General features: G+C 55.8%; 1 protein-coding gene across 7 annotated transcripts in view; it reads left to right on the top strand.

Moving 5' to 3' along the window:
* Nucleotides 1–3771: 3771 nt before the first annotated feature.
* Nucleotides 3772–25369, top strand: part of CHD6 (chromodomain helicase DNA binding protein 6) — a 60931-nt gene continuing 39333 nt past the window's right edge. For 4 of the 7 annotated variants that reach the window (XM_026867204.1, XM_026867200.1, XM_026867199.1 and 1 more), the window contains exons 1-6: nucleotides 5009–5064; nucleotides 16168–16667; nucleotides 20817–20955; nucleotides 21506–21655; nucleotides 24431–24496; nucleotides 24987–25045. In XM_026867204.1, coding sequence (XP_026723005.1) covers nucleotides 5032–5064; nucleotides 16168–16667; nucleotides 20817–20955; nucleotides 21506–21655; nucleotides 24431–24496; nucleotides 24987–25045 — 947 coding nt within the window. In that variant the 5' untranslated portion in view covers nucleotides 5009–5031. Of the gene's footprint in view, nucleotides 3890–5008; nucleotides 5065–16167; nucleotides 16668–20816; nucleotides 20956–21505; nucleotides 21656–24430; nucleotides 24497–24986; nucleotides 25046–25369 lie in introns of those variants that run through there. The other 3 variants (XM_026867197.1, XM_026867198.1, XM_026867203.1) reach the window with 2 other exon arrangements.

The following is a 25369-nucleotide window of genomic DNA, read 5'->3' as shown; positions in this document are numbered from 1 at the left end:
TTAGCAGGTGGCATATTTCCCTTCAGGATGCTGGACAGGTTCCTGGCTCTGAGGCCTGGCGAGATGCTCTGGATGCAGCAGGCAGAAGCAGACCACAGTACTGTGCAGACATGAACGTGTCCCTTTCCTCCTCTCCAGCTTGTCCCCTAAGAGGTGATGGCAGGGCATGCTTGCTCCACAGGATTATGAGCAATATGATGTGTTAAATGCCCTAAGTTCCCTGCTTTCTGGATTCACAACTGGCGGCAGTGACTCTGGTCCCTGGCCAGCCAGAGTTTAACACAGCCTTCTACAAACCAGGATGGCACATCATCCCGGGAGCTGCAACAGAGCCCTGGGGTGCTGCCATCCTCGTGGGGCAGCCTCTCACTGCGGATAGCTATCTGTGGACAGGAGACCAAGTACTCTCTCCTGACACCTGCAGTGTCTTTGTTTGGCCTCTCCTTGCACATGAATGACTTTGCACATGGTCAGAGTAGGCACCTCTGTTAAACTATCTCCCCTGTGTCTCACTGGTATCCCAGCCTTGTTTTATCAGGACAGATGCACACACTGGCTTCAGTGCTATGGAAATGGCACTGAAGACCACAGGTCTCCCACAGTTCACTCGTGGGTGTGAATCTGAGTAAAAACAAAGGTGCGTGCTGGGAAGTGACTGCTCTGTTTTGGTCACAGAGAAACCTTCCTCCTGTGCTCTGTTCTCCCAGGTCCTTTCTTTAACCTGTCCCCTTGTTCCCTCTTGTCCTGGTGCTCATTCAGAGTGTGCCAGAGGGCTGGCCAAGAACTTCTCCGTTGCTGTGTGCCAGTGCTGCTGGCTGTGACTTGGCTATCCCAGTGGCTCGGCTTCTGATGTGCCTCTTGTAAAACCCTAAATCCAGGGGTGGTCTGCAGCTTGCTGCACTCAGGGAACTGTGAAAGTCCTTCCCTGATTCTAACTTTAACCATGTAAAAGTTGTTTATGAGCCATGTGTGTGCAGGTGAGTCCTTGTGCTCTCCCTGAGAAAAATGGGTATTAGGAATGGGCAGCCTGCCTGCCCCCCAGCCTGGTCCACGGGTGTCCCAGGAAGGAGAATGGCAGGCTGCACAGAGGGCTGCTTTGGCAGCAGGATCCCAGCTCTCCTTCCTGCTGGGGAGCCCAGGAACATCCCTGTTCTGTACAGCTACTCCTGGGAGCACTGGACCTGTGGTATACACCAGCTGCCCACCTGATGTCCCCAGGAAGAGCCTGTGTGTGGCTTCCTGCTGCTAGAGATGAGGCTCGTGAAGCAAGGCATGGCTGGTCTAAAGTTCATTCCCTTGTGCAGCTTGCTCATAGCCCTTCCTTGCCTGCAGGCATCATTCTGCTGGCCCTGTGTTGCGTGCTCCAAATCCTACGCTAGCTGAGAATTCAGTGCCTGTGAAGTAACAGGCGGGCTGATGCCAAAACAGCTGATGGGAGCATAGACCAGGGCTGTGGGACTGAGCCACCAAGACTGATGGCAGGAGGGTCCAGCAGCCCTTGGCTCTGGAGAGGTGGCAGGGTTGGGCTGCTTGCTCGCTGTAGCACCAAGCTTCCTGGCATCCCTTGGCTCTCTTGTTCAGCTGCTGGCAACTGTCTGTGTTACTGCCATGCAGAAGGTGGTGAGCATGCTGGGGCCTAGGGCTCTAAATGTGTGATGCACAACCTATGATGTTTGTTTTATTTCATAAAAAAAAATCCCTGAAAACCCAGGGCTGAGTGATAGGAGCAAGCTTTTGTAGGCCATGCGGTAAGAGACTTCCAGCCTGGGCTAGCCCAGTGCTGAGGAACTTGTAGCAAGGTATTTATCTTGGCTTTTGCTTGCCAGAAGTGATGGTTGCCTTGCAGACAATGTCTGAGCCTTTCTCCTTCCCTGACATCTCTTTAGTCTCAGTGAAACTGCATGTGTGGCATGTGGGGGCAGAGGGCTACAGATGCCCTTGTGGTCTCTCTCTGGGATGGCTTTGGCCCTGCCTGCGGCTCCAGAGCCACACTGGTGAGATGCAGTGGCTCCTGAAGGGGTGGGATGAAAGCTGCCAATTTCCTGTTCTCCTGCTGTGGGAGAAGATGGTGCTGCTGGATCCTGTCCTGGTGCTGTCCCCGTGGCGGTGTTGTCAGGAGCCTGATGAAGATTGCACCGTAGTGCTGTAACGCTGGGGAACAGGGCTCAGCTTGCAGGCCTGGAAGTTGTGTGAGCTCCCTTCTGGGGCTAGCCTGCAAAAACCCTTGGTATCTGCCAAGTGGCAAGCAGGGATCTTAGTTAAGTGTCAGGGAGCAAGTCCTCAGCATGAGGAGGTGACAGGGAGAGCTCCATGAGCACAGAGGGGACTCCACAGCTTGCCAGGGCTCTGGGGAAGGGTCAGCTTGAGGGAGCTCACAGCTTTTTTATGATGGAAAGAAAAAAGAGAGCAGGAAGTGTCTGCAAGGACTGGAGGGCCCAGGATCCATCTTCTGTGTTACTCCAGAAGAAAATCTGTGAGTGAAAGGCTGGGAAGCAGAGCCAGGACAAGAGCATCTCCTGACATGGGAGCCAAGAGGGACTGGATGAGCCCTGGCAGGACCTGCTGGACGCAGGCTGAGGCTGGCAGGTGAAGGTGCTGCTGTCAAGGGAGGGCAAGCTGAGTACCTTGGAGTCTCCTGCAGCCCAGAGGTCTCTGTGAAAGCTGAACTGAACCCACATCTCCTACGCTTCTGGCTCTGAAGAAACCCTTGGGATGGAGCTGCTCTCTGCTGGAGCCTGGCAGGATTGTTCTGAGCTGCAGCAGCCACTCAGTCTGAAATTTCCATCTGGTGGTCCTTCCTGGAGAGCACTGCTGCTGCAGCTGCACACATCTGCCAGCCTGGCTTAGCCCCTTGTCCACCAGGCCCTTCTGGGGCACCATTGGAGGAGTACAGGAGGGGCTGACAAGCTTAGTCATGAGAAGGAAGTTCTGTGTCATCCTGTCCACAGATGCCATCAAACTCCTCCTCACTCAGCTGGTGGCACTGGGTGCCTTGCGTTACTGCCACCAAGCTTGATTTATACATGGGATGTGCTGGCCTGGCCTGTGCCATGTAGCTGGGATCAAAGTTAGAAGCCTTTGCCTCTTCGGCTTGGTGTGGTGGGCATGAGCCATGGACCATCATCAGCATGTAGAATTGGTCCCCTCTTGTGCTGGCCTGAGCACTGTCTTACCAGTAGGACCCACATCTCTCTCCCCTTTGGGAAAAGAGATGCTGAGTTAGGGGAGAAATGACTGGGTTTCGATAAGGTCTGGGCCTAGCAGGGTGCTCCTGCCGGGGAGGGGAGACATGCTTGGGGGGTGCAGGGGAGTCACTGGGCCTCGCCTGCAGACTGATAGTGGAGTGAGCTGTGCCGTTGTGCCAGGCGGGTCCGAAGTTGCAGTGGCAAAGGACGTTCTCATATTGCTGTGGCTCGTGGAGTGGGGTTTGCATTGTACAGGAGGGAAACAGGAGGCAGGTGTTTGTGGGATTTGTGTCTAAAACACTTGTCAGATACTTCTGGGATCATTGCTGGCACTGTGGGAGCAGACAGCTGCTGAGGGTCGGCTCCCCAGGAAGCATCTGTTGCCTGGAGCAGGGGGCTCTGGGCAAACCCCCGCAGCTCTGTTGAATATACCATGTCTGTGGCTGCTGTGGGGAGGGCACGGGGCTGTAATCTCACAGTGTCCCCTCGACTGTCACAGCTGGGAAGCATGTTTGTCCTTAGCTGCAGCAGTGTCCTCACCTGGGATTGGTGCCATTTCTGATGCTGACCCTGCGTGCGGTGGGGCTGCTCCTGGCCTTTCTACCAACACAGCGCTGACAGGAGGGAAGCAGAGACCCGTCTTTCTCCTGCATCTGGCAGTGTCCAGCCCACACCCAGTCCCCAGAGAAATCGGGCCTGGGCAGGTACGTGTCTGCTCGCCAGCCAGCCCTGTTCCGAGGGTGCATGACAGCCCGTGGAGGCTGTGCTGGGTGTTGTGTCTATGTTTGGGTGCAGCTGCTCAGGCAGCACCTCTAGGGAGCTGTGGCCATTGGGGAGAGACCAGCTAAAAGGTGCTGCTGGCTGAGCTGGAACAGCCACCATGTGTAGGGTGCTGAGCTGTGGTGCAGGGAGCCTGGGGGAACAGTCTTCACCCCACAGAGCTGTCAGGGTGCTGCATCACCACAGATCCCTTGTCAGTCCTCTCCTCCATCAGGGGACAGTGTGGGGACCTGGTTGCACAGGCAGTTCTGCCTCTGACACTGAGGTGCTGCTAAGAGCTGGACTTGCAACTGCAGTTCCTCTGGCCAGGCCTGGTGTCTGGGGGATGCTTGGGAATCACCTCTGCCTGCAGCCGCCCCATACTCCTCGGGGCTGTGAGGTGGATGCTGCTCGAGCAGCATCCTCCTGTGCTGTGGGGCCCAGGAGGCAGCCGGCTCACTGGCCCTGTCCCAGAGTTTCTCTGGAGGCTGCTGCAGCTCACTGGGGAGATGGTTTCTGCCACTGTGGTGCTTCTTCCTTCTTGCTTGCCCTGTCTTTGTCCCCCTGGCAGCTCTTCCTTGCTAGTAGGGCTCGCAGCCTGCTCAAGCTCCTGCATCCTCTCCACATCTCTTTACTGCTGTCATTGCTACTTGGCAGAGGCTGGTTTGTTTATTGTTTCCCTCTGCTGCTGCAGGGTTGGCAGCATCTGACATGTTTGTCAGGGGTGTCTGGGGTGGGTTTGGGGTTCTGGGGAGGTGGAGTGTGTCTCCCCTAACCCCGGGTGTACCACTTCATGCTGGGACTGTGACTGCAAGGTTGGTCTTATCCAGTGGGGTTAAGGTAGCACTGAGCTGCGGGGAGGCGTGTGGTCGGGCTTCTTGCCATGGCTCAGCAGAGCAGATGTCCCCAAGCTTGTCTCCGAAAGCATTTCAGTCCTGCAATGTGGTTGCTCTGAGTGGCACCAGGGTTGGCTCGGCCTCTTGGAGGGGTGACGTGGAAGGGTGGAGTGCCTCAGGTTCACCTGTCTCTTTATTGTGAATTTTTTTTTGTGTTGTGTCTTGCAGAAATAATATTCATCCCAGATTTGATGATAATGAAAATACAGAAAAAAGAAAAGCAGGTTTGTGACCCTTTCTCCTTCTTGCAACTCAGCTGGCAAGGCCTGGGGACCATGTCCCATGTGTGAATTGTTGCAGTTGATGTGTGATGGGAAGCGGGCTGGGGGGAGCGGGGAGGGACTTGCATTTCCAGACAGGGCCGCAGCTCAGCATGTCGAAATTTGACCTGAGCTGCAGTCTAGAGTGGATGAGTCTGTTGTGGGCAGTTGAACAAGGTGGGGTTTATCTTCAGTAATTGAAACGCTCTCGATTTAGTTCTGTTTCCTGTGGAGGAACAACCCTTCTTTTCCCTCAGAGTCCTTAGTATTGGTTCTTGTTTGAATCTCATCACATGTATATTACAAAACTGCATGTTTGCTGTGATTACTGCTAATAACTTGTGCTCCAGGACTAACACCAGCGGGGAGGTTGGGGCAGATCACATCTGTGGGGCTGTGAGAGCTTGGCCAGGGAATCTTCCCTTGCTCAGAAATAATCCCATCCCACCAAGCTGCCATTTCTGAATTGCTGCATCGGATCATAACTACCTGCTGCTCTCAGAGGAGATTTATGAGCCAGTGGTCTTTGTATTAACTGTGTGCAGAGGAAAACCTGACCATCGGTGCTCTGATAAGGGGAAAGGACCTGTTACATGCATGGAGACTCGCTCTGCCTGCCGGGGTGAAATATGGCTGGAGATATAAAGCAAACTGGTCCACCCTGAGCTGATTTGTGTCTGTGCTGCTTTTAATGGGAAACCATTAAATTGAACACTGAGCTAGGGCATAAATCTGTTGGAGAGCACGAGCTGGTGCCATTTCTAGCCAGCTCTGAAGCAGCATCTTCGTGCTGCTCAGGACAGCTGCAGATCATGCCGTCATGGCAGGTTAATGAGGAGGAGAAAGGGAGGGAAGGGTTTAGAAAAGGCGAGTGTGTTGTTCTGAGCTTGCAGCACACCAAACACTGCAGAGACAGGAAGGTGTGTGCACAGAGCAGTGATACTGTAGGAAGTAGTGAGTGTATCAGGGTGTCCTAAAGATGCTGTGAAGCAGCAGAGCCAGCCTTGAGGAGGAGGAGGGGAGCATGGCAGGTGTTGCATGCAAGCACTGCTGGGGCAGGGGGAAGGCCTGTAGGAGAGCTTTGGGGCACAAAGGAGTGATCTTTCTCCTCTGGTTGCACAGCCCAGGTAAGAAATTCCTACCACTCCACCGGACTAATATAGCAGGTTTGGCTGCGCTGGAAATGGGATTGCTGAAATGACGTGGCTTTTAAGCACAGCAAAGCCATACTCCCCCAGCATTTGGAGATTTTAGTGGGCTCAGCTGCCAAAGTGTTTTGTGTAGCTGCCCCTGCAGATAAAGTCTGGGAGGGAGATAAAGGCATGCCAGCATGAGCAAGGAGGGGTAGGGTTCGAGCTGTTCATCTCCTCAGCTCTTGGAACTGGTGGCAGTGTAAGACAATCTTTGCAGCATGTCACAAAGTGGGCAACTGCATTCCTGGGGTCACCAGCTCTGAAAGGGCTGGGCTGGGCTGTCCCCAGAAGGATCTGGGCAGCAGTCAGAAATGCTGCTGTGAGTTCAGTGTTTGGAAGAAAGCTTACCCAAGCAGGGCTCCTGGGGGTACTCTGGGTTCCTGATTGATGTGGTAAAGTGGGTGGCTGCTCCCAAGGTGGGTGGCTCCCACCCATGCTCTGCAGAGCAAAACTAGCAAGAGGTGCCATTCCATGGCCCCCTGGACACCCAAGCTCAGGAGCCTGCACACCTTGTAAACAGACTCCTTGTGGCACCAAGGAGGTCTGTTGCCTTCAGAAGTCCATTGAGCAGTCTCTCTGCAGAAGGTGAGATGCTTGTGTGGGCTCTCAAGGGCCATGTGTTCTGTACGTGTCTCCCTGCCAGCCTCTCATCTGCAGAAGCTCCATCTTGGTTGTCATGTAGGTGTAGGTTGAGGCTCTTGGGTACAAAGGCTGGCAAAATGCTAGCACCTTTCATACTGGTGAGAGATGGCAGCAGAGCTGTCAGCTTTCATTGGGAATGGGTTACGGATATGCTCTCTCCTTTCCAAAGCCTGTGGCTACCCTGAGCAAGTGCCTTGTCTTGCCTATGTCTGCTGCCAGTAGGTTACAAGGCCTGAGCTGGAGACCTGGGTTCTTACAGCAGGCTATCCTGGGAGAAGCTCCTCTCTCTGCCTCTCTGCCTCCTTGGTGCCCCCCCACCCCACCCAGCAGTGCTGCCCTTCCTGCACGGATTGGGATGGCTTAGTGTGCAGGCACTGCTAACTGTTGCACCAGATGAGGGGCTGTTGTTAGCACAGGCAGGGTCTGTGTTTGCATGACTCTTCTTCCTTAGTAATGCATGAAAATCTGGTGGATTTATCACCAAGCTGTGACTAACTCGTGAAACCTGTCACTTCCCTCGTGACTTACAAGGCTCCATGCCAGAGTGTCTTGTCTGCTGGTGGAGGTGGGACAGGGGTGCCTAGCTACTCCAGAGAGCAATGACAAGCAATGGATTTTCTTTGAGGGCTTCAGCAGCACCATTGTTTCCTGGGCTGCCTCTCCTGTGTCCTGCTCCTCCCAGGGTACTGAAGGGTCTTCTCCTGCTTATTTCTGCCAAGCTTCTTGAATAACCTGAGAAATACTGAACTAAAATAAATAAAGTTATCCCACAGTGCCTGTAAATCTCCTTATTCTACAGCCATGGAAATGCTCCCATCCTGCAGACTGTATAAGAGCAGACCAGCATTGCTTGCCTCTTGGAGAGGGAGGGAATGGGAAGCCCTGTGACCCCTTAGCTCCTGCCCTCTCCTGGAGGGCTCTTCCAATTTTTTGGCAGGGGCTTGGAGGTGATGGGAATGGCTTGATCCCCAGTGGTGTGCAGCTAGTGGTGTGGGGAGGCAGAAGGGAACAACAGCCCATGGCTACTGTGCAGCCCTCGCAGTGGGGACAAGTTGGGGCACGCAGACCCCCAGGAATTTCTGTGGGAGCTCTGCTAGCCTTTGCTTCAAGCACTCACTGCATAGAAGGAAGGTTTTTCTGAATTTTATGGGTCTGTTCAAGTGAAATGTGAGCTTTGATGTCTCACCTGCCTCAAACGCTGAGGAGGACTGTTACTAGATGTCCCCAGGGCTGCAGCAGAGTCCTGACAGTGGTGGGAGCTCGTGCAGGGGAATAGGGAGGGGTTCCTCAGCCTAAGGGCACTTGTGACTGTCACAAGGGCTCCTGGCCCATCTTGGGCTTTTCTTATGGGATGAGACTGTCAGGTGCCATGACCCTCAGTGCTGGGTGCATGGAGGAGTTCTGCTCTGCTGAGCAGCGTTTGGGCACCTGCAGGGGGAGTGAGGAGCTGCCAGGGTGCCCTGCTCCTCCACCCACAGCCAGGAACGCTGGTCCTCACCCTCCCCTGTGGTCCCAAGGGCTCTTCACCTGCTGCCACTCATGGCAGCATGCTGCTGCACAGGCCCTCTTCTTTCCATAATCTTTCCCTGCCTTTCTTCCTGCCCTGCCTGAGAGGGCGAAGCAGGGAGGACAGCCTGGCCAGCCCAGGGCAGCAGCATTGCCCTCTGCCCCCTCTGTGCCCTGTGCGAGGGTAGTTGGGATGTATGTGCCCGCTGCCAGGGCTGGCTCCGTCACGGGATGGAGCTTCCCAGCTGTAGTTCTTGAGGGCTGCGTTTGGTGGAGTGTCTCAGGAACAGAGCCAGGCCCCACCTCTGTCACGCACATCTCATGGCGACTGCAGAGCCTGCTCAGAGACATGACAGAGGGTGGCACTTGTGTATTTTTAGCTTCTGCTGCATTGCATTACTAGCTGGAAATGAGGGGTGTGGGCACCCAGCGACTAGAATACAACAGCCCGTGCTGTGCACGCCACTGGTGGGGATTGCAGCTGCTGGAGAGGGCGGCCCAACAGTCTGCTAGAATGCTGTGTATGGAAGAAGCTGCCTTTTCTGCTACTGTTGTGGGGCTCTGCAGCTGGCTGTGCAGAGAGACCGGGCTGGTGGCTGGCAGCCTGACCATCTTGAGGGGGCAGAGCTGCGTGATGGTCCCCATCGTGGGCTGCTGCTGTAGCTGCAGTTGGTGCTGCAGGGGGAGGCTGGGCAACCCCTGGACATCAGCCTCTGTCTAAAGAACATGGAAATCTTTAATGACCCCTGCAGTCAGGGTCCTTGTGGACACTCCACATATAGGACAGATCTCTGCAGGGTTTGAGCTGTGCCTTAGAGCTAAATGCAGGCCTTCTGTGGAGGCATCGTGCTTCTCCCCGGGGCTTCTGGAAGGCCTGGCCCAGCCTGCAGCGAACAGGGGGTTGAATGTTGCTGGCATTTGCATGTGAGATGGCATGTGGCATGGCTACTGCTGCTGGCTCTGGTCACGCTGCCCAGAGTGGTGGTGTGGATGTCGTCTGAGCCTGGTAGCCAGGAGAGCTGGCTTTGCCCTTGGCAGTGACCATGAGAAGGGGACAGCCATGGCCTCCTTGCAGGATGTTGCTGCTGTTCAGACTCTGAGGCTGTGGCAGAGATGTGCCCTGCTGAGAATGCTGTGCTCTTATCAAGGCAAGCCTGCAGGGCTTAGGGCAGGGCCCTGGGTCACAGGATGGGCAGTGGAGTGGACATCAGGCTGTTCCTTCTTTCCCCTTCCAACCCGCAAACTTGTGTGGCACTTCAGGGTTTGGGTATGGATCAGGATGGATGCTGGCTGGCAAGGAGGCTCTGACACCCTGCAGTGCTGATGCAGTGTCTGCTTCATCCCCATCACACCTCCCAGCAGTGCTGGCCACCTGAATCCAGGGGAGCCTCTCTCTGCTCTCACCTTTCCAGGTATTGCACGGCAAGCGTGTAAGCTGTATAATCGGTGCCACCTTTATGGGGCAGAAGATGATGCAGGGCTGCCCAGCCATGGGGTGGGAGCCCAGGAATGCCAGAGGCAGGGAAGGTGATGTGGTCTCACAGGCTGTGGAGGGCGTGGGGCTCGGGGTGTATTATGGTTCACTCTGGACTGGGCACAAGGTGCAGGATCTTCTGCCCCATCCAGCTGAGCCTGACCACTTCTGTGGTACTTCTCCTGGGTGCTTGGGCTCAGTTTTCTCTTGTCTTCACCCGAAGCTGCCTACTCTTCTCCATTCTCACTTGCTCCTTAGGACTCTCAGTCTATAACATTCTAGTGTTATCCTGGCCCCCTATTCTAGCTGCCCTTTACCTGTCCCCAGTTGCCTCCCTCTTCCTCTCCCCAATTTCTCTTTACATTTGCTGTTCCCCTCCTGCTGTTCCTCTTCTCTGCTGTTCCCTTTGCAGGTAACTGGCGCCTACAGGTTGAGGACATGGGTTCTGGACCTGGCTCAGACCTCAGGCTGGCCCCAGGCTGGTGCATGCCCTGGGCAGTCGTGGGGAAAATGCTGCTGAACTTCACCGCTCCTAAGCTCCCTGCACATGGGCCAAGTGGAGTTTTTAAATTGTTCCTTCAGATCCCTGTGAATCTGGCTCTGCTCTTTGTTGTGGAGCTTGGGGGAAGGTCAGGGGTGCTGTGTGAGCCTCATGGGCCAGGGTGACTGGTGCATCTCGCAGGCTCAGCAGTCTGGGAGAGAGGAGGGAGCCCTTGGAGGACCAGGGACAGGAGCCACTTTGCCTGCCATCTCCTCATGGTGTTTTCTCCGAAGTCCTGAATAAAAACTGGGAAGTCGAGTCAAGTTGGGGCTATAAATGAAATTTAAAAATTTTAAGTTAAGGAAACACACCATTAAGGCTCACACTAACCTTGGCTTTGCCCTCTAATGGGGTCATGCAATTATAAGTGCTCTCTGTTAGCCTTCACAGCGCTCTGGGGAGGTTTTAAACTTTTTTTTTCCCCGACCTTCTCTTTGACAGTAGTTAAGACACATGGGACAAGACTTTGTGCTCCAGCTGCTGCTGAGGGACTTGCTTTCCTATATGAAAAGTAATTTATAGAAGATTTCTCTGGGAATAAAAAAATGTACAAATGTTACATAAAATACATTCTGAAAATGTAAAATCATTACAGTTGTCACCAAAAAAATGTCAGTTGAGAGACAGCACGAAAGCACAGCTCTAAGGATAAAAAAGCGTACTGGGCGTATGGAGGCTGCTTGGGGACAGTACTGGAGGTTCAGAGATGGACATCACCTACCAAAACCTGGAAGTCATCATCTGCTTCACCCCCCTGCAAAATACCCCAGAGACAACAAACCTATGTGGATAGACAGGCGTGTAAGAAGACATATAGAAGGGGCTGTTCAATGTAAAATGATGTTTCTTTTTAGTTAAAAAAAGTTGTAGTAAGAAGAAAGACACATTCTGGGAATTTAAAAGTAAACCTGTAACTAGGCAGGACTAAAAACATTTTTAGGAATCACTTGCTAAAGACAGAGTCTAATAAATTTTTTTTCCCACATATCTCAGGACTAAAAAGCTTTTAAGAGGAGTCAAAGGGTAAATAAGCAATTGAGGTGTCTAGTGAGTGCTCATGGAAACGGGGTGCTGTCAGAACAGCTCGGTCAGGAAGACTCCCAACCCAGAGCCATCCCTGATGCCAGATGCATTGGAGAGTTGCTATTAAATTAGAGGGTTTGATAAAGACATTTTGAAGCGAAGTAACACAAGCCACCATGCTTTGATAGTATTTACTCTAGAACTGTAAAGGAGCCTGATGAGATGTTGGGAATCACTAATAAATGGTGTTAGGGGCTGTCGTCCATCACTTGTCACCTGCACCTTAGCTGGGCCAAGAGAGCTCTGTAGGGGATGGACGTGATGGACAGTGGCAAAACAGTGCATGGGACAGAGCGGGTGACAAGGAAATCCTCCTTCATACACCTTGAGAACTAGAAGCTATGTAGGAGGGCAGCATGATTTAAACAAAATTAGTGGGTTTTGCCCATACCTTACCAGTTTGTAGTACTGAGTGCCCCGGGTGCTTTGGCACCCGTGGTTCCAGGTGAGTTCCTGCAGCTGTTAGCTACCATGCTCTGTATGCAGTCCTGAGCCACAGTCAGCCTGGGCAGACGGGTAGGCAGAGCATGCTGCCTGCCCTGCCCCACTCTGGCCTACTTTGAGGTCAGAGCGCTGGCCTAAACCCACGCTTGGCTGGTCCAGAGCAACCCAGGGGAGCTCACCTTGCCTGCTTGATGCAGCCAGCATCCTGGTGCTACCAGTTGCCAGGTTTAGGCTCCTGACGCTGGATATGTTTCTCCCCTGTGAAGGGAGTCTGAACATGGCGGTGTGTCACTGCCGACTGTTGCTGCAGACACGGTGGCCAGCAGCGCAGGCAAAGCTGTGGGCAGCCTGATGGCTCGTGGAGACGTGTGTCTCGAGCCACTCAGCCTGGAGGTTGCTACTACAGCAGAGCTCCCTGTGGTGCTGCGTCCGCATCAGTGTGACACAGGCCCTCCAGCCCCTCGCTGTTTGGCAGCAGAAGTGGTGGTTCCTTGCAGCACAGGGGCAGCAGCTGCACAGGTACAGCGTGCTCCTGCCTGCCGCAGAGGGCCGCCCGGCCTGCCGCAAGCTATCTGCGAGTGTGCTTTGAAGCCACGCAGGAGTACAGATAATGCTGGCGTTGCTTTCTCAGGCTTTTCCTGTTGACAAGAAGCCAGGATAAACTGAACTTCATCAAGGGGAAGTAGGAAAAGCCCATTTCCTGACTCACAGCAGTGTGCCAAGCTCTGACTGCAGATTTGTACTCAGCAGCACAGTCCTGTGTGATTGGCAGGAGCTTGCCATGGACTTGCAGGAGTACGACATGGAGCCTTTTCCCATCAAGACAAACCAAGCAGCCTTCGGTGCAGAAGGGTTTCTGGGGCTGGCAGTACCTTGCCCACAGGTGGTGTGGAGGAGCCTTGTTTTTCTGCCCCTCTGTGCTTCTGCTTCCTATGCAAGTCCCGGCCATGAGCTGCTCAGTCCCACAGGCTGGTGTTTGATGGCCCTTTCATGGCAGGACCTGTGCCAGAAGCATCTGGCTGCTCCAGCTGGAAGCAAGAGCTGCTGACTGGTACCAGCACTGCTCCCTGGATATAGCAGGCAGAGGCGTCTTATGCCCATGGCAACGTGCTGGCCCTGCTGGATCTGAGGGCCTGCAGCGCTGCCTGGGAGGTGTGCTGGGCTGGACATGTCTGTACTCCCACCGTGACAGGCTGGCCTAGAGCCTGGAGGGGCTGTTGCAGCCAAGAGGTGATGCAGGGGATGCAGAAGGCTTGCTCGCATTTTCACAAACCTTCTCACAGCTCATGGTTGTTTCTGTGAAGCACTCAACTTTCTGCTGCAGCAGGACTTGTGGCAGGCTGGGACGTCTTCATCAGCAATTACCGAAATGCCCTTTCAGATTTTTCTAAGCAGCACAACACAACATGAGGCAGTCCCCACAAAGTAGGTCACGATTTGAGGCCTGCTTTTCCTGACAGCTTTATCAGCCCCTCGCATGCGGTGGGGCCTGAGGCTGCTGGCAGGCAGTGACTGGACTTGCCAGTAGCGAGCAGGACCTGCCTGGCTCCATTGCCTGGGTTGGAGCTGTAGATGCAGGCAGCAGGTGGGGTAGCAGGGAGCTTTGGACGCCTTGGCTGGTGTGCAGTGGTGGAGATTATGAGCCAGTTTCAGCACCATGCTGGTTTGCTGGGAAATGCTGATGCACACAGCAAGAGGGACCCACGTTGCCATGCCTGGCCATTGTGGCTCAGCTCCCCGAGGCACAGGCTGACGGGGATGGAGCTGCTCCAGGTGCTCACCACCATTCCCAGCCCAGTCCTGTGGGTGAGCCAGGGAACCCCTCTCCATCAGGGCAGGTGGCATTGCCTGCTCTTAGATGGCACCAGAATTGCAGTATCCAGACCTGTTGCTCGCTGGGTGGTCTGCCTGGAAGGGAGCAGCCCCTTGCAAGAATCAGGGCTACAAGCTGTGGCTGGGAAGGAGTAGTTCACTCTCCTGCTGTGCAGGGATCCTGAAGATTTGCTTTCTGTATAATATCTGCACTTGGCTGCTGTTCAGCACAGAAGCTAAAGGAGATCCAGGCTCTTGGGGGTCTCTGAGCTTTGTAGCTAATAGAGTACATTGTTCCAGCTGATCCCCAGCTTGCAGGATCTGAGGAATGCAAAGGCTGGGGTTGATCCTGTTGTTCAGCCTGTGGGCTCAGTGGCAGCATCTATAGTGCTGATTTTCTCTCAGCCCAGAATAGGTTCCCCTTAATTGCTTGGGTGCATGTTGCTTGCCTGACTGTGTGTCGGGATGGTGGCTCTCCCCTGTCCCAGGTCGCTGGAGCAGACTGGCAGCCGGGGCCAGGGCAGAGCACTGGAGTGGCCACACGTGGGCAGAGAGGCTGGTGCAGCCTGCCCAGCTGATGCCAGATGTGCTGGCAGCCCCACTCCCGGGTGGCTGCAGGGGCAGCAGGGGTCCTTTTTGCAGCCTGTGTCATTTAATGTTTCCATCTAATCCAAATCAGAAATCCAAGTGTGCAGAGTGCCCTTCACCTAGATCACCCTGAACGGGCCCCAGGCCTCAGCCTGTAGGATGTAAATATTTACATTCTCACCCGCAGCGTCTGGGGTATCTGAAGAGCAGATGGTGCTGGGTGTCCCTGGGGCCAGGGCATTGCTGGCAGAGGCACTGGTGCCTCAGCACCAGGGAGGAGGCTTGTGAAGGAACCAGCACCCCTGGCCTGGGGCAGCTGCGGGTGCAGGGTGCTGGGGGAGCACTGCCATTGTCCCCACAAGTGCACCTCTGCCTGGCACCTCCCTGGCCACTCACCAGCGGCCCCATCCCATGCCTTGTCTCATGGACCTGCAGAACCAGCTTTTCAGCTCTGGTCACACTGCTGGGCTTTGTCTGGTGCTGAGCTGCTAACCCAGCACCACTGTGAGCCAGGCTGAGGATGGCTGCAGCTCCTTCCTGGTCATAGCTGTGCATTAAAAGGGTGAGTTAATCAGGTGGTTGTGGGTGAAAAGTTTGCCATCTGCAAAGGCTGCAGTTTTGCTCTCCTGCTGCAGGGCTAGAGGAGCAGCTTCAGACTGCCTGTGCTGCCGGGGTAGTGGGCTCTCAGCGGTGCTGTGAGGAATTGGGCTGTGGCCCCAGTGGCTCTCCAGTGGCCCCCTGACCACAGACAGAGAGGAGAGGGTGCAGTGGGCTGGCTGAGTGCAGGGAGGCCCAGGCACTGCCAGGCTGGTGTGCTGGGGATGGGAGCTAACTGGCAGAGCAACTGAAGTGGAGCCCAACATGTTAATTTCCCCCCACTTGCTGCACACAGCTACTTTTCTGCACAGCCTTTTGTGCATCCCTTGCTCTCTCCCCCTCTGGCAGCCGCTGCAAGGAATGTTTCTGGTTCCCATTATGTATCACATCGTCACCTTGGGCTATCCCCTGCCAGCCCCACCAGCCTGGGCTGCTCTGGAGGAGCTGGGGTCCCTGCTCACGAACTTGAGCTCCTAATTGCAGACACTCCTGCTGCTGCTCGAGCAGAGCTTGGCCTTTTCATGCTGCTTTCTGGTTGGGCCTGCCATGGGAGAGCATGCTGTGGAGGCAGTGTTCAGTGCTGGGAAGTTCACAGGAAGTGAAGAAAGAGTGGGAGCAGGAAGAGCAGCTTTGCTCTGCTGGGCTGGAGGGAGCTGTGACACCTGGGAAATGTGTTGGTGTAATGCTGTTCTGCTGCCCCGAGCTCTGCCCCGAATGGACCTGGGGGCCTACTTCTTGCCTCTGGAGGCAGCAAAGCATCCTTAATTCCCTCTCCCTGCCCTGCCGGGACAATCCCTGGTTCCAAGCAACAGGCAGGAGGTGGCCTGGGCATGTGACTCATGCTGGGTCTCAGCAGAGTGGGGTGTGGAATGTGTGGTCAAAGACAGGACTGTGCTTGGGGACACAGCAGAGGGGCCAGTTGCCTCCACTCTGAACCTACGTGGGCTAGTGGGGACCTGGAAGGCTTCTAACCTGTCACCCTCCCTCAGGCAGGTGAGGGAGATCCTCCCCACTGAGCTGCGGCTGTGAACGGTGGCCGTTAGCCAGAGTCCCCCATGTGTGGGGGGACCTTGCTTGTGCTGTGCCCAGGTGATCGGAGCCTCCCTTGGGCTGCAGTTCCCCCAGAGCTCCTGCTGTTGCTGTTCGTGGCATTTGCTTTACGTGCCGCCTTTCTGTTCTCTCTGCAGCCGCCAAGCTTAAAAGCGCTGAGCCGCTCCCCAATGTCGGATGCCTGGGAGTGCAAGGCACAGGACCCCTTTGCCAGCAGCGAGGAGCAGGACGAGGTGCCTCACCAGGTGACGGTGACAGACACGGACACGGGTGGCCAGTGCCAGTGCCCGGAGGAGGAGCCTGACGGGGCTCCCCAGAAGCGGAGCAGCACCCAGAACGGGATGCAGGACAGTGGGGGCGGGGGCACAGGCGTGAAGAAGAAACGGAAGAAAAAGGATCTGGGAGAGCAGGAGGGGGGAGAAAAAGCAGCTGTGGAGGTGAAACCAAAGAGGAGGAGAGAGCCTAAAGAACCAAAAGAGCCTAAAAAGGCTAAAGAGCCCAAGAAGCCGAAGGAGCCCAAGCAGAGGGAGGTGGCCAAGAAGCCCCGGAAACCTCGGGAACCCAAAGGTCCCAAGGAGCCTAAAGACAAGAAGAGCAGCTCTGAGCCTTCCTCCAGAGCAAGACCCAAGAAGAGCAGGTGGGTGGTGGTGTGACCTCGTCTCTGTGTCTGGTGTGGACGGGGCTGTGGGCTCTCAGGATCTTCGGCCATGAGAGCCACACTGGGCTATGACACTGCAGGGGGCGTGGGCTCCTCGTGCTGAAGGCTGGACATTGCAGGCTGGGAGGCCAGGATGAGCTCTCCGGCCATGCAGAGACAAGACAGGCGGGTGTCCTTTGGGGGATGAGGCCCTGTGAGACCCCAGATCCAGAAGAGGACTGAAGAGTCTTGGCCTCTCCTTGGCCTGGCCTTTTTGCCTAATGTCCTGGGGGCAGAGGGACCTTAGAGGAGTGTCTCACCAGGACGGTGAGGTGCTGTGTGGCAGAGGGCCTGTCATACCTCTTGGGGCCCGGACAGAGGGTATGTGAGTGAAATGAGCCTGACCCTGGGCTGTCTGTGCACATGAGGGTCCCTGCATGGCCGGCATCTGGCAGCCTGCCTTCCCTCAGCTCGGGTTTGGGAGGATGGTGGAGCACACACAGTCTCCTCTCGCTCTCCTGTGCGACAGGACCTGTCCCTCTCTCGCAGCTGCAGAGCTGTGCTGGCAGCAAGACGAGCAGTAGGGGAAGGCCTGAGGACTTGCACTGCACAGACCAACACTACCGCCTCCAGTAATTCCTCATCCTTTTAATTAACAGGCTGATTGGCCAGAAGCTCTGATTTCTTAACTAATTTATTTTTAATTGGGAATGTGTTCTGATAGCAGAGCAGTTCTCAAAGCAGCATCATCATTTGGTTTACTGTCATGGAATGGTGAGACTAAGTGTTTTTGGAGAGTACTGTACAAAGCAGGCTTATTTATTGGAGCTGGGCCCTCCTCGTGTACTGTAAATAATCCATAGGATGAATATAATTCTAATGTAAATGGGATTAGTACAGGAGCCAGCTGGGAATTTTTCAGCAAAACCTTTCTGGTTAGAACCAGTTTGGTAGAGTTTCACAAGGGCACTTTCCTGAAAATGGTCACCAGAAGGGGCATCCCAGGGTCTGTGGGATCTGACCACCTCCCTCCCGCTGTGGTTGACAGCAGGACATGTATGCAGGGTGGGGACTGAGCCCTGGGTCTGCCACAGCCCTGCTCCTTTGAAGCTCGCTAACAGCCAGATCCTGGAGAGGCCAAGGCTGTGGAGCAGGTGCCAGGGCAGCCATTAGTGCCACTGGCATGGGCTGGTGGTGAACAGAAGGTGTGGGGCAGCAAAGCTCCCACACCAGGCTGGCAGGGAGCTCAGCAGGGCAAGAGCTGAGGTGCTGTGTCCCTGGTGGGTCCCTGAACTGTGCATCGCTGTCACTTGTGGTGTTCCTCGAGCCTGGGGCTCTGCACAGGAGGAAGCCAAGTCCCCACGTCATGGGGTGAGCTGGAGCAGATGGAGATGGAAGCAGACAGTGCTGGGAGGATGAGGAAGGGCCCCTCAAGGCCCCAAGGAGGGCTGCAGCGGAGAGCTGGAGGTGGAGAGGGAAGGAAAGGGGTTGCAGGAAGGAAGGGGAGGATGAAGCCCATGTAAAGGCAGCATTGGACACTGAGGAGGATCCTGAGACAAGGGATGCAGCTAGCAGCTTTTCCTAATGACGCCTCTGCTCTACCAGTAAGAAACTGCCATATGAGCAGTTCACAGAGGTCCACCCCTGCAGTGGGACCTTTGGCACCAGGTCAGAGCAGGGGACACCTGGGGAAGAGCAGACTCTGGAGGCTTGGGCTCCTGGGGGCACTCATGGCTCTTGTCCAGGAGCTCTTTGCCACCCTGGCAGGTCCCTTGGCTGCCAGCAGTGCCTTCACAGGGTGCTAAGAGCAGTGACAGTGCACCCGGCCCTGGGTGGGCAGGTCACTGCTAGACATGGGGATTGTGGCAGGGTAACCCCACCTGCAGAACTGGAGACCCTGCTCCATCCTGCGAAGGCACGGCAGGATCTGGGGCTACCAGGAGGGGGGCTGAAGGGGAATGTGCTTGCTGTACTGGGGGCCAGTGTGCAGAGCCCTGCTGAAGAGGTCACTTTGTGCAAAAAAGACCAATTAACGTAACTCCACAACATATCATGCAGCCAGAAGAAACCATGTGTGGAAGTCTGGGAGGGCCACAAAGCTCTGTGCTTTCCTGATGCCCTGTCCTAGTAGAACTTGAGCCCATGGTGCTTCCTCTCGCTCACCTGCACCTTCCAGGAGGACCCAGGTCCATCCCTGTTGCTTGGAAAGTCTAGCCTGTGGGTCCTCCTTACAGCTTCCCCACCTCCACAGCCCCTCTTTAAGCCTCTTCTCAAACTGTCACCTCAGCCTCTGGGTCAGCCACCAACAAACCCACCCACAGGAGGAACAGCCACTGGGTGGAGGCACCCGTGGGTGTCAAGGTGGAAGCTCTGCAGGGAACAGGGCTGTGTGTCCCCCTGTGCCTACTGCCCAGGACAGAGGCAGGGAGGCCCTGGAGCCCCTGGCAGTGTGGGGAGGGAGAGCAGCAGGCAGGGTGAGCACTCCATGCAGATGAAATGATTGCTGGGAGTCCTCTAAGTGGCAGATAATGGTGACATAATTTCTTGTAAATTATTTAATCATAGCCAACTACTGGTTCATGAATTGAAGCAGTTGTTAATTGTGACTTAGAAATCAATATCTTGGGAGTTATTGCTTGGGTGGAAACAGTGTTCTCTGCGTTTTCAGGGGCTCTAATTGAAGTGTAGGTGCATGTCCAGGGCGTTTGTGGCCTAAACAACGATTTTTAACTGCTTGGTTTTTGCTTGTCTCAGGCAAGCAGTAATTTTTCTCGTGAAATGGGTAAAACTTTGACATGGCATTGAAACTAACTGTTCCTCTGCTACTGTGCAGGTCTGGGATGTGGAGGGGATGGATGCTGGGGCTGGGAGTGAAGAAGGGGATGTTGCTTAGCCCAGGGACAGTCACCACCTCTTTGAAATCTTTCCCTTAAGAAATCTTAACCTTGCGGAGGGTAAGGGTGGATGGGCATGTTGGGAGCGGTTGTTTCTTGCCCTGGTGCTTCCTGGATGCGTTCCCTTGCACAGGCAGGTTGCGGTGGGTGCTGGTGCCATGGGGGGCTGGCTTGCCCTGACCCCAGAGCATGCCAGGAGGCTTGGCTGTGTCCGCATGTATACATTTGCAGGAATGTGGTGGGATTCACTGGGAGCAGGTCCCAAATCCCCTTGATGACTTGAGCATAGAAGACAGTTGTCTGGTGGGACAGAGCCTCCCAGCAGGCCCTTGGAGGCAGTGGTGACCACCACAGTGGGCCACTGCAATGACAGGAGTCTGGGACCTGCATCCTCCCCATGTTTGTGGCAATCATGGGGTTTAACTCCCTCTGGCTGAAGGCACGGACCAGCGTCTGCTCGGCTGCCATCTCAGGAGAGGACAGTGCTGTGGCTCAAGGAAGACAAATCACAAGCTGGAGCAGCTTCTGCCTCAATGCTGGTGTAAAGGTTTACCATGGTCTGACAGGGCTTTGCAGCACACTCAGAAAATGTCTGGGAGAATGGCCAGTGCTTCTCAGACTGGGCCAGGAGGTTTGTCTCCGGGCTGCCAGGATGCGGTTTGTCTTTGGAGCTGCTGAATTGTATTCCTGACTGGCACAGGATGTGTTTGTGAGCGCTCTGCTCAGAGCAGGCCCCTTGTTGCCCTGGCCTGCTGGGGTTGGTGGTGGGAAGATCCTCCTGGAGCCTGTGCTGGACATAGGTTCCTGTCTCAGTCTCCCAGCTGGGGCAGAGGCTGCTGTGCCCTGATGCAGGACCTGCCTTCACTGTGGAGACTTCATGGTCCGAGGAAGGGGTCACCCTGCTTGGCAGGGAGAGGCTGGCCTGGTTCCTCCCAGCTCCTTGTTACACCTGAGCCACTCTCCACAGCATCCTGACCTCACACATCCGTGCTCCCTATGGCAGAGGAGCAGTGAGGACTCGCCATGAGATGAACCTCATCTCCTGCAACCTTGGTGGGGCTGTTCCTTTAGTTGGTGTGAGTCCCCAGCCCATTTCTGCCCCACACCAGGCTGGGACAGGTGGACCCTTTCACCCCAGTGTTCTGGAATTGGATGGAGCTGCCTCTAGGTGATCCAGCAGGAGCAGAGCCCTGTGTGGGTGCCTGCTGGCTCTCCCCAGGGATCCCTGGGACTAACTGTCAGTCTGTCTTAGCAGCAAGGACACCCCTGTGGAGAAGAAGAAGAAAGGGAAGAGGAAAAATGAGATACCAGTGGACAGTTTGGATTTGGATCAGGATCTCCTGAGCCCATCCATGCAGAGCCCAGAGGAGTCTGCAGAGTTGGCTGACAGCCAGGTATGTTTAGAGCCCTTGACTGGCTGCTGCTGGGGAAAATCCCAGCTACCTCTAAGTGGGAGAAGAGCTGGGCCCCGGAGTGCAGCAATCAGAGAGGATTTTCAGCAGTGTGGCTGGTAGACCCCAGCCCCAGGACTGGCACCTCTCCAGGCTGCTTAAAGGCAGCTGGTGGCCCTGGGTTGGGTGCACCTTGCTGCCCTGGGCACTGCCTGTCCCTCAGCCTTGAGTTTCCCTCCTCCGTGGCTCCTGGCAGCTCTCCTTTCCCAGCACAGCATGGTGGTGCAGGTCGGCCCTGCAGGGCTGGGGAGCTGTGCTTGACTGCAGGGCTCCTCTGCTTTGGGCGGTGGGGGCTGATGGAGCTGTGTGGGTCAGGGATTGATGGAGACCTCAGTACCGCTATGATGGGCTCTTCCTACCAACTGTGTCCCACTGGGGCAGGGGTGGGCTGGAGATCAGGCACTTCTGGGGCTTTCTCTCTTTTGCTTAAGCAAGGAGGAGGTACTTGGGCTGCCCGTCTCCCCTGTGACCACCTTTTTCATCCCACACACAGAAACGCCGCTCAGGACGGCAAGTGAAGAGGAGGAAGTACAATGAGGACCTGGATTTCAAGGTGGTGGATGACGATGGCGAGACAATAGCCGTGCTGGGAGCAGGGCGAACCTCTGCTCTCTCCGCCTCTACTCTGGCGTGGCAGGCAGAGGTAGGACTGGATGTGGGACTGGGGTGATGGGGCCTCCCAGCACAAGGATGGGGTGAGAGTGTGCCTGTCTGGGAGGGTGCAGGCTGGCTTTGAATGGACTGTGAGTGCACAAAGGGATGGGCAGGAGGTGTGCAGGTCCAACTGTCCCTGTCCTGCTTGGAGACTAAGGCCTCTGGAACATGTCAAGTAGCTGACCTGTCCCTGAAGGCATGACTCACCCACTGCCCATGCCCACATTTGGCTCCTGTCTCTGTAACTCCTGTCCATGAAATTAGTCTGTTAATTTGGCTTTGCCAGCCAAGGGCTTCACAGGTGTCAGGTTATCGTTTTCTGCCCACATTGCTGCTCTCTGTCAGTGTCCCAGAGCATAGGGATGCCAGCCTGACACCTGCCAGCCCAGCTGATCTGCCAGGCAGCGTGGCAGGGACCAGCCATTGTCACTCACTGCCCTGCCTCCTCTGCCCACTGGTTCAGCACTGGCTCCTGACTGGCAGCTCTTTCCTGCTGGTCTGTGTCAGAACCTGTAGGTCCTTCCCTCTCTCTGGTCACCAGCAAAGCTGCCAAACATTAATAATGGTCACTAACTGTTTTCATAGTGTCCCTTTCAAGTCCCCTCTTCATAAGGCTTTGGTGTGGGTATTACTCAGCTCTGTTGTTAAGCCAGTACATAAGACCTGGCCTGATGCTCCCTGCCTCACCCGAAGGGTTGTCACACACCCATGGGAGGTGCTGCTGGCATTGCTTAAGCTGCTGCCCGGTGCCCTGTCCCAGCTGGGCTCCTGGCAGTGATCCCTCCAAGTGAGATTTTCGAAATGTCAGGGTGGGAATCGGTTGCCTTTGGCATGTGTCCATGCTGCCACCCTGATCTACTCATAGTCCTGGACTTCCACCTCAATTTGTCTTGCTCTAAATGAGTTATTAAGGCCAGTGGCTGACAGCAGCAAGGCTCTCTGCTGAGTGGCTGCTCTGGGCTCCTGCCAGCAGGCTTGCCTGGGCCTGGCTGTGGCTGCTCCCAGGGTTGGGACTGACCCAGCAGGGTAAGATGGGAGTGCTGGGGCCTCAGGGCTGCTCTCCCCATGGCCTGGGCTTGCAGCTTTCCCCACTAGATCCTGGCCATGTTCCTCAGCAGCTCTCTGGGTTGGTGCAGGGCTCCTCCATCAGACCACAGGCTGCCAGTGATCAGCCACGGACCCATGAGAGCTGGCTGGGCTGTGTGTCAGTGTGGCGTTCCCAGCCACAGGGCACTGGAGGCAACTGTGATGGCAGCACTGCATCCCTGGCCGTATGCACGCAAACCCTTTGTGGCCAGGGTCAAGCTGGAGTCCAGCAGCACCAGGGTGGATGCCAAGGCTGGGAAAATGGGTGCTGGACAGTGGCTGCAGTGGGAGCATCTCTGCATGTTCCCCGTGGCCACGTTACCCTGGCATGGGGCAGACCTTCCCAAACAGGGCAGAAATCCCCCTTCAGGCCACAGAACTGCAGCTAAGGAGCCCAGACAGATCTTCTTTACCCTGCTCACTGTGTTGGGGTGCTGGGTTCAGTATTCTGCCCCACACCACAGGGAGGGTGCTGAGGCAGCAGATCAGTGAGGGCTGGGGCATGGAGGGGTTGCTGCAGCTGTGGGCACAGCCTTGGCTTTCCCAGGCCCTGCTGGGTGAGTGGCGTGGGGTGTTCCAGCTGTCTGTCCCACCCCAGCCTTTCTTGGAAGGGTCTTTCTAGTCTGTAGAGGGACCTCTCAGGTCTGCTTTGCCTTGGACCAGGCTCTGCCTCCTGAAAGGGATGAACACTCAAGTCCTTCTCATTGCTGCTCAACACTTTGCTCTTCCTCCTGCTGCTATACCATCTCCCAGCCAGGGTGGAGCTGATATTTCTGTTGCTCAAGCAAGCTCCACATTTTTGCTGTCTGTCCTCTCCCCTTCTGTATCTCTCCTGCTACAGCGTAGGCAGGCCCTAGCCTGACTCTCTTGTCCCTTGGTGTTCGGTGGGGCGGGTCCTGCCGCAGCACATTGCTGGGAGAGCCTTGCCCTGTGCCTGCTCTCTCAGAGCTGGATGCAGGACAGTGTTGGGACCACCTCCAGCAGAGCTGGTGTGCTCAGTGTGAGGGAGTGGGGTGGGAGCCAGGGGGTGACCAGTGGAAGGTCTCTGCAACCTCATGGGGTGATTTCCTTGTGGCAGAGCCAAAGCCTGTGGAGGGAAGGAGGCAGCACTTTGTGCTGGGAAGACTGCACGGGCAGCTGTGGGGCTGAGGTGCTGTTGCCTGTGTCCTGTGGCCAGGGGCGGGTGGTGGCAATGGACGATGCCTATGGCAGGGCCCAACAGCCCTGCTCCCTGCTCTGCTGGGGCCTGTGGGGCCACCCAGCACTACAGGGTTGTATAAACACCAAGGCAAGTCAGAGATCTCTCCAAAATGTGCACGTTTTGACATATGTCCTTCCTCGAGTCTTGGAGCAGAAGCGCCCAAGCTCCCTCCTCTTTTCTAGAAGACTTGCCACCCTCTCTGGCTGGAAGGACACACGCAGCTAAACATGGCAGCGCTGTGACCTCACTGGCCTGGGGAGCAAGGCAGAGGTGAGTGCAGCTGGGCTGGCAGCACCTGCACCCTTGCAGCCAGTGAGGGTTCCCCGAGGCGCAGCTCTCCCAGCTCCTGCTGTGCCAGTGCTGCCTCCGCCACTGGTGGCCTGGGAGAGGAGCAGGCAGGTGTTGGGTGCTGGGAGGGTGCCAGAGGCCAAGTCACACCATGAGTGGGAAAACAGAGCTCTGCTTTCCTGTCCCCAGGAGCCTCCTGAGGATGATGCCAATATCATTGAGAAGATCCTTGCCTCCAGGATGGTGCAGAAGGAGGTGAGTGGCAGCGATGTCAGTGAGACTGGAGGTGCCTGGGCAGAGGAGAGACAGGACCTGGCTGCCTCGAGTGGCAGGGACATGAGACATAACAGCAGTCAGTGCTGCAGTGCCAGTCCTTTCTCTCACTCTTTGCAGGGTGCTGCTGGGGTATGCCCAGACTGGCACCTTTCTGAGTTGGGGGTCAACAATGTGCTTCTCCTGCTCTGGGCACCAGAAAGCCTCTGGAGAGGAGTCAGGCCCGGGCTGATGCCCAGGAGGTGTTTGAGTGCCCCATGCTCAAGGATGTTCTGACATCATGTTCCCCAGAGCTGAGCCCCTGAGGCAGGCAGCATGCTGAGTGCCTGGCCATCCATGGGCCATCCTGGAGCCTGTGGCTGGGCAGGGGACACCACGCAGGGGTCACCTGTCTGTGCTCAGGCCACAGAGGATGTCCCCCAGTTTCTGCACAGGCTCTGACTATCACTAACTCTCCTTCCTTTGGTTTCAGGCTCATCCTGGAGGCCTGGCATTTGAGATGGAGGAATTCTATGTCAAGTACAGGAACTTGTACGTGCAGCATTGTTGTGCTCTGTGCTGTGGCAGTGGGCCCTGTGCATGCAGGAGTGAGGGCTGTGTGCTCCCACCTCCATCCCATCCCCAGCTGCAACCCCAGCATCCCCGTTCTGCTGCCCCTGTCCTCCTGAGCCAGCCCTGATGGTGGGAAGCTGAAAAGCCACTGCAGCTGCAGAGCTCTTGGCCTGGATCTGTGCCACGACTTCCTCCCGTTTGGGGTTTCCCATGGCGAGGCATAGGCTGGGTGTTCTCTGAGTCACAGGGAGATCCCTGCTGCTCTGTCTGGTGGACGAGTTTGGGCCCAAATGCCATTTTGGT

The sequence above is a fragment of the Athene cunicularia genome, unplaced genomic scaffold, assembly GCF_003259725.1.
Source record: "Athene cunicularia isolate RWA unplaced genomic scaffold, athCun1 SCF_2, whole genome shotgun sequence".
Lineage (NCBI taxonomy): Eukaryota > Metazoa > Chordata > Aves > Strigiformes > Strigidae > Athene > Athene cunicularia.
The sequence above is the reverse complement of the archived record's forward strand: the minus strand, read 5'-3'. Positions and strand labels throughout refer to the sequence as shown.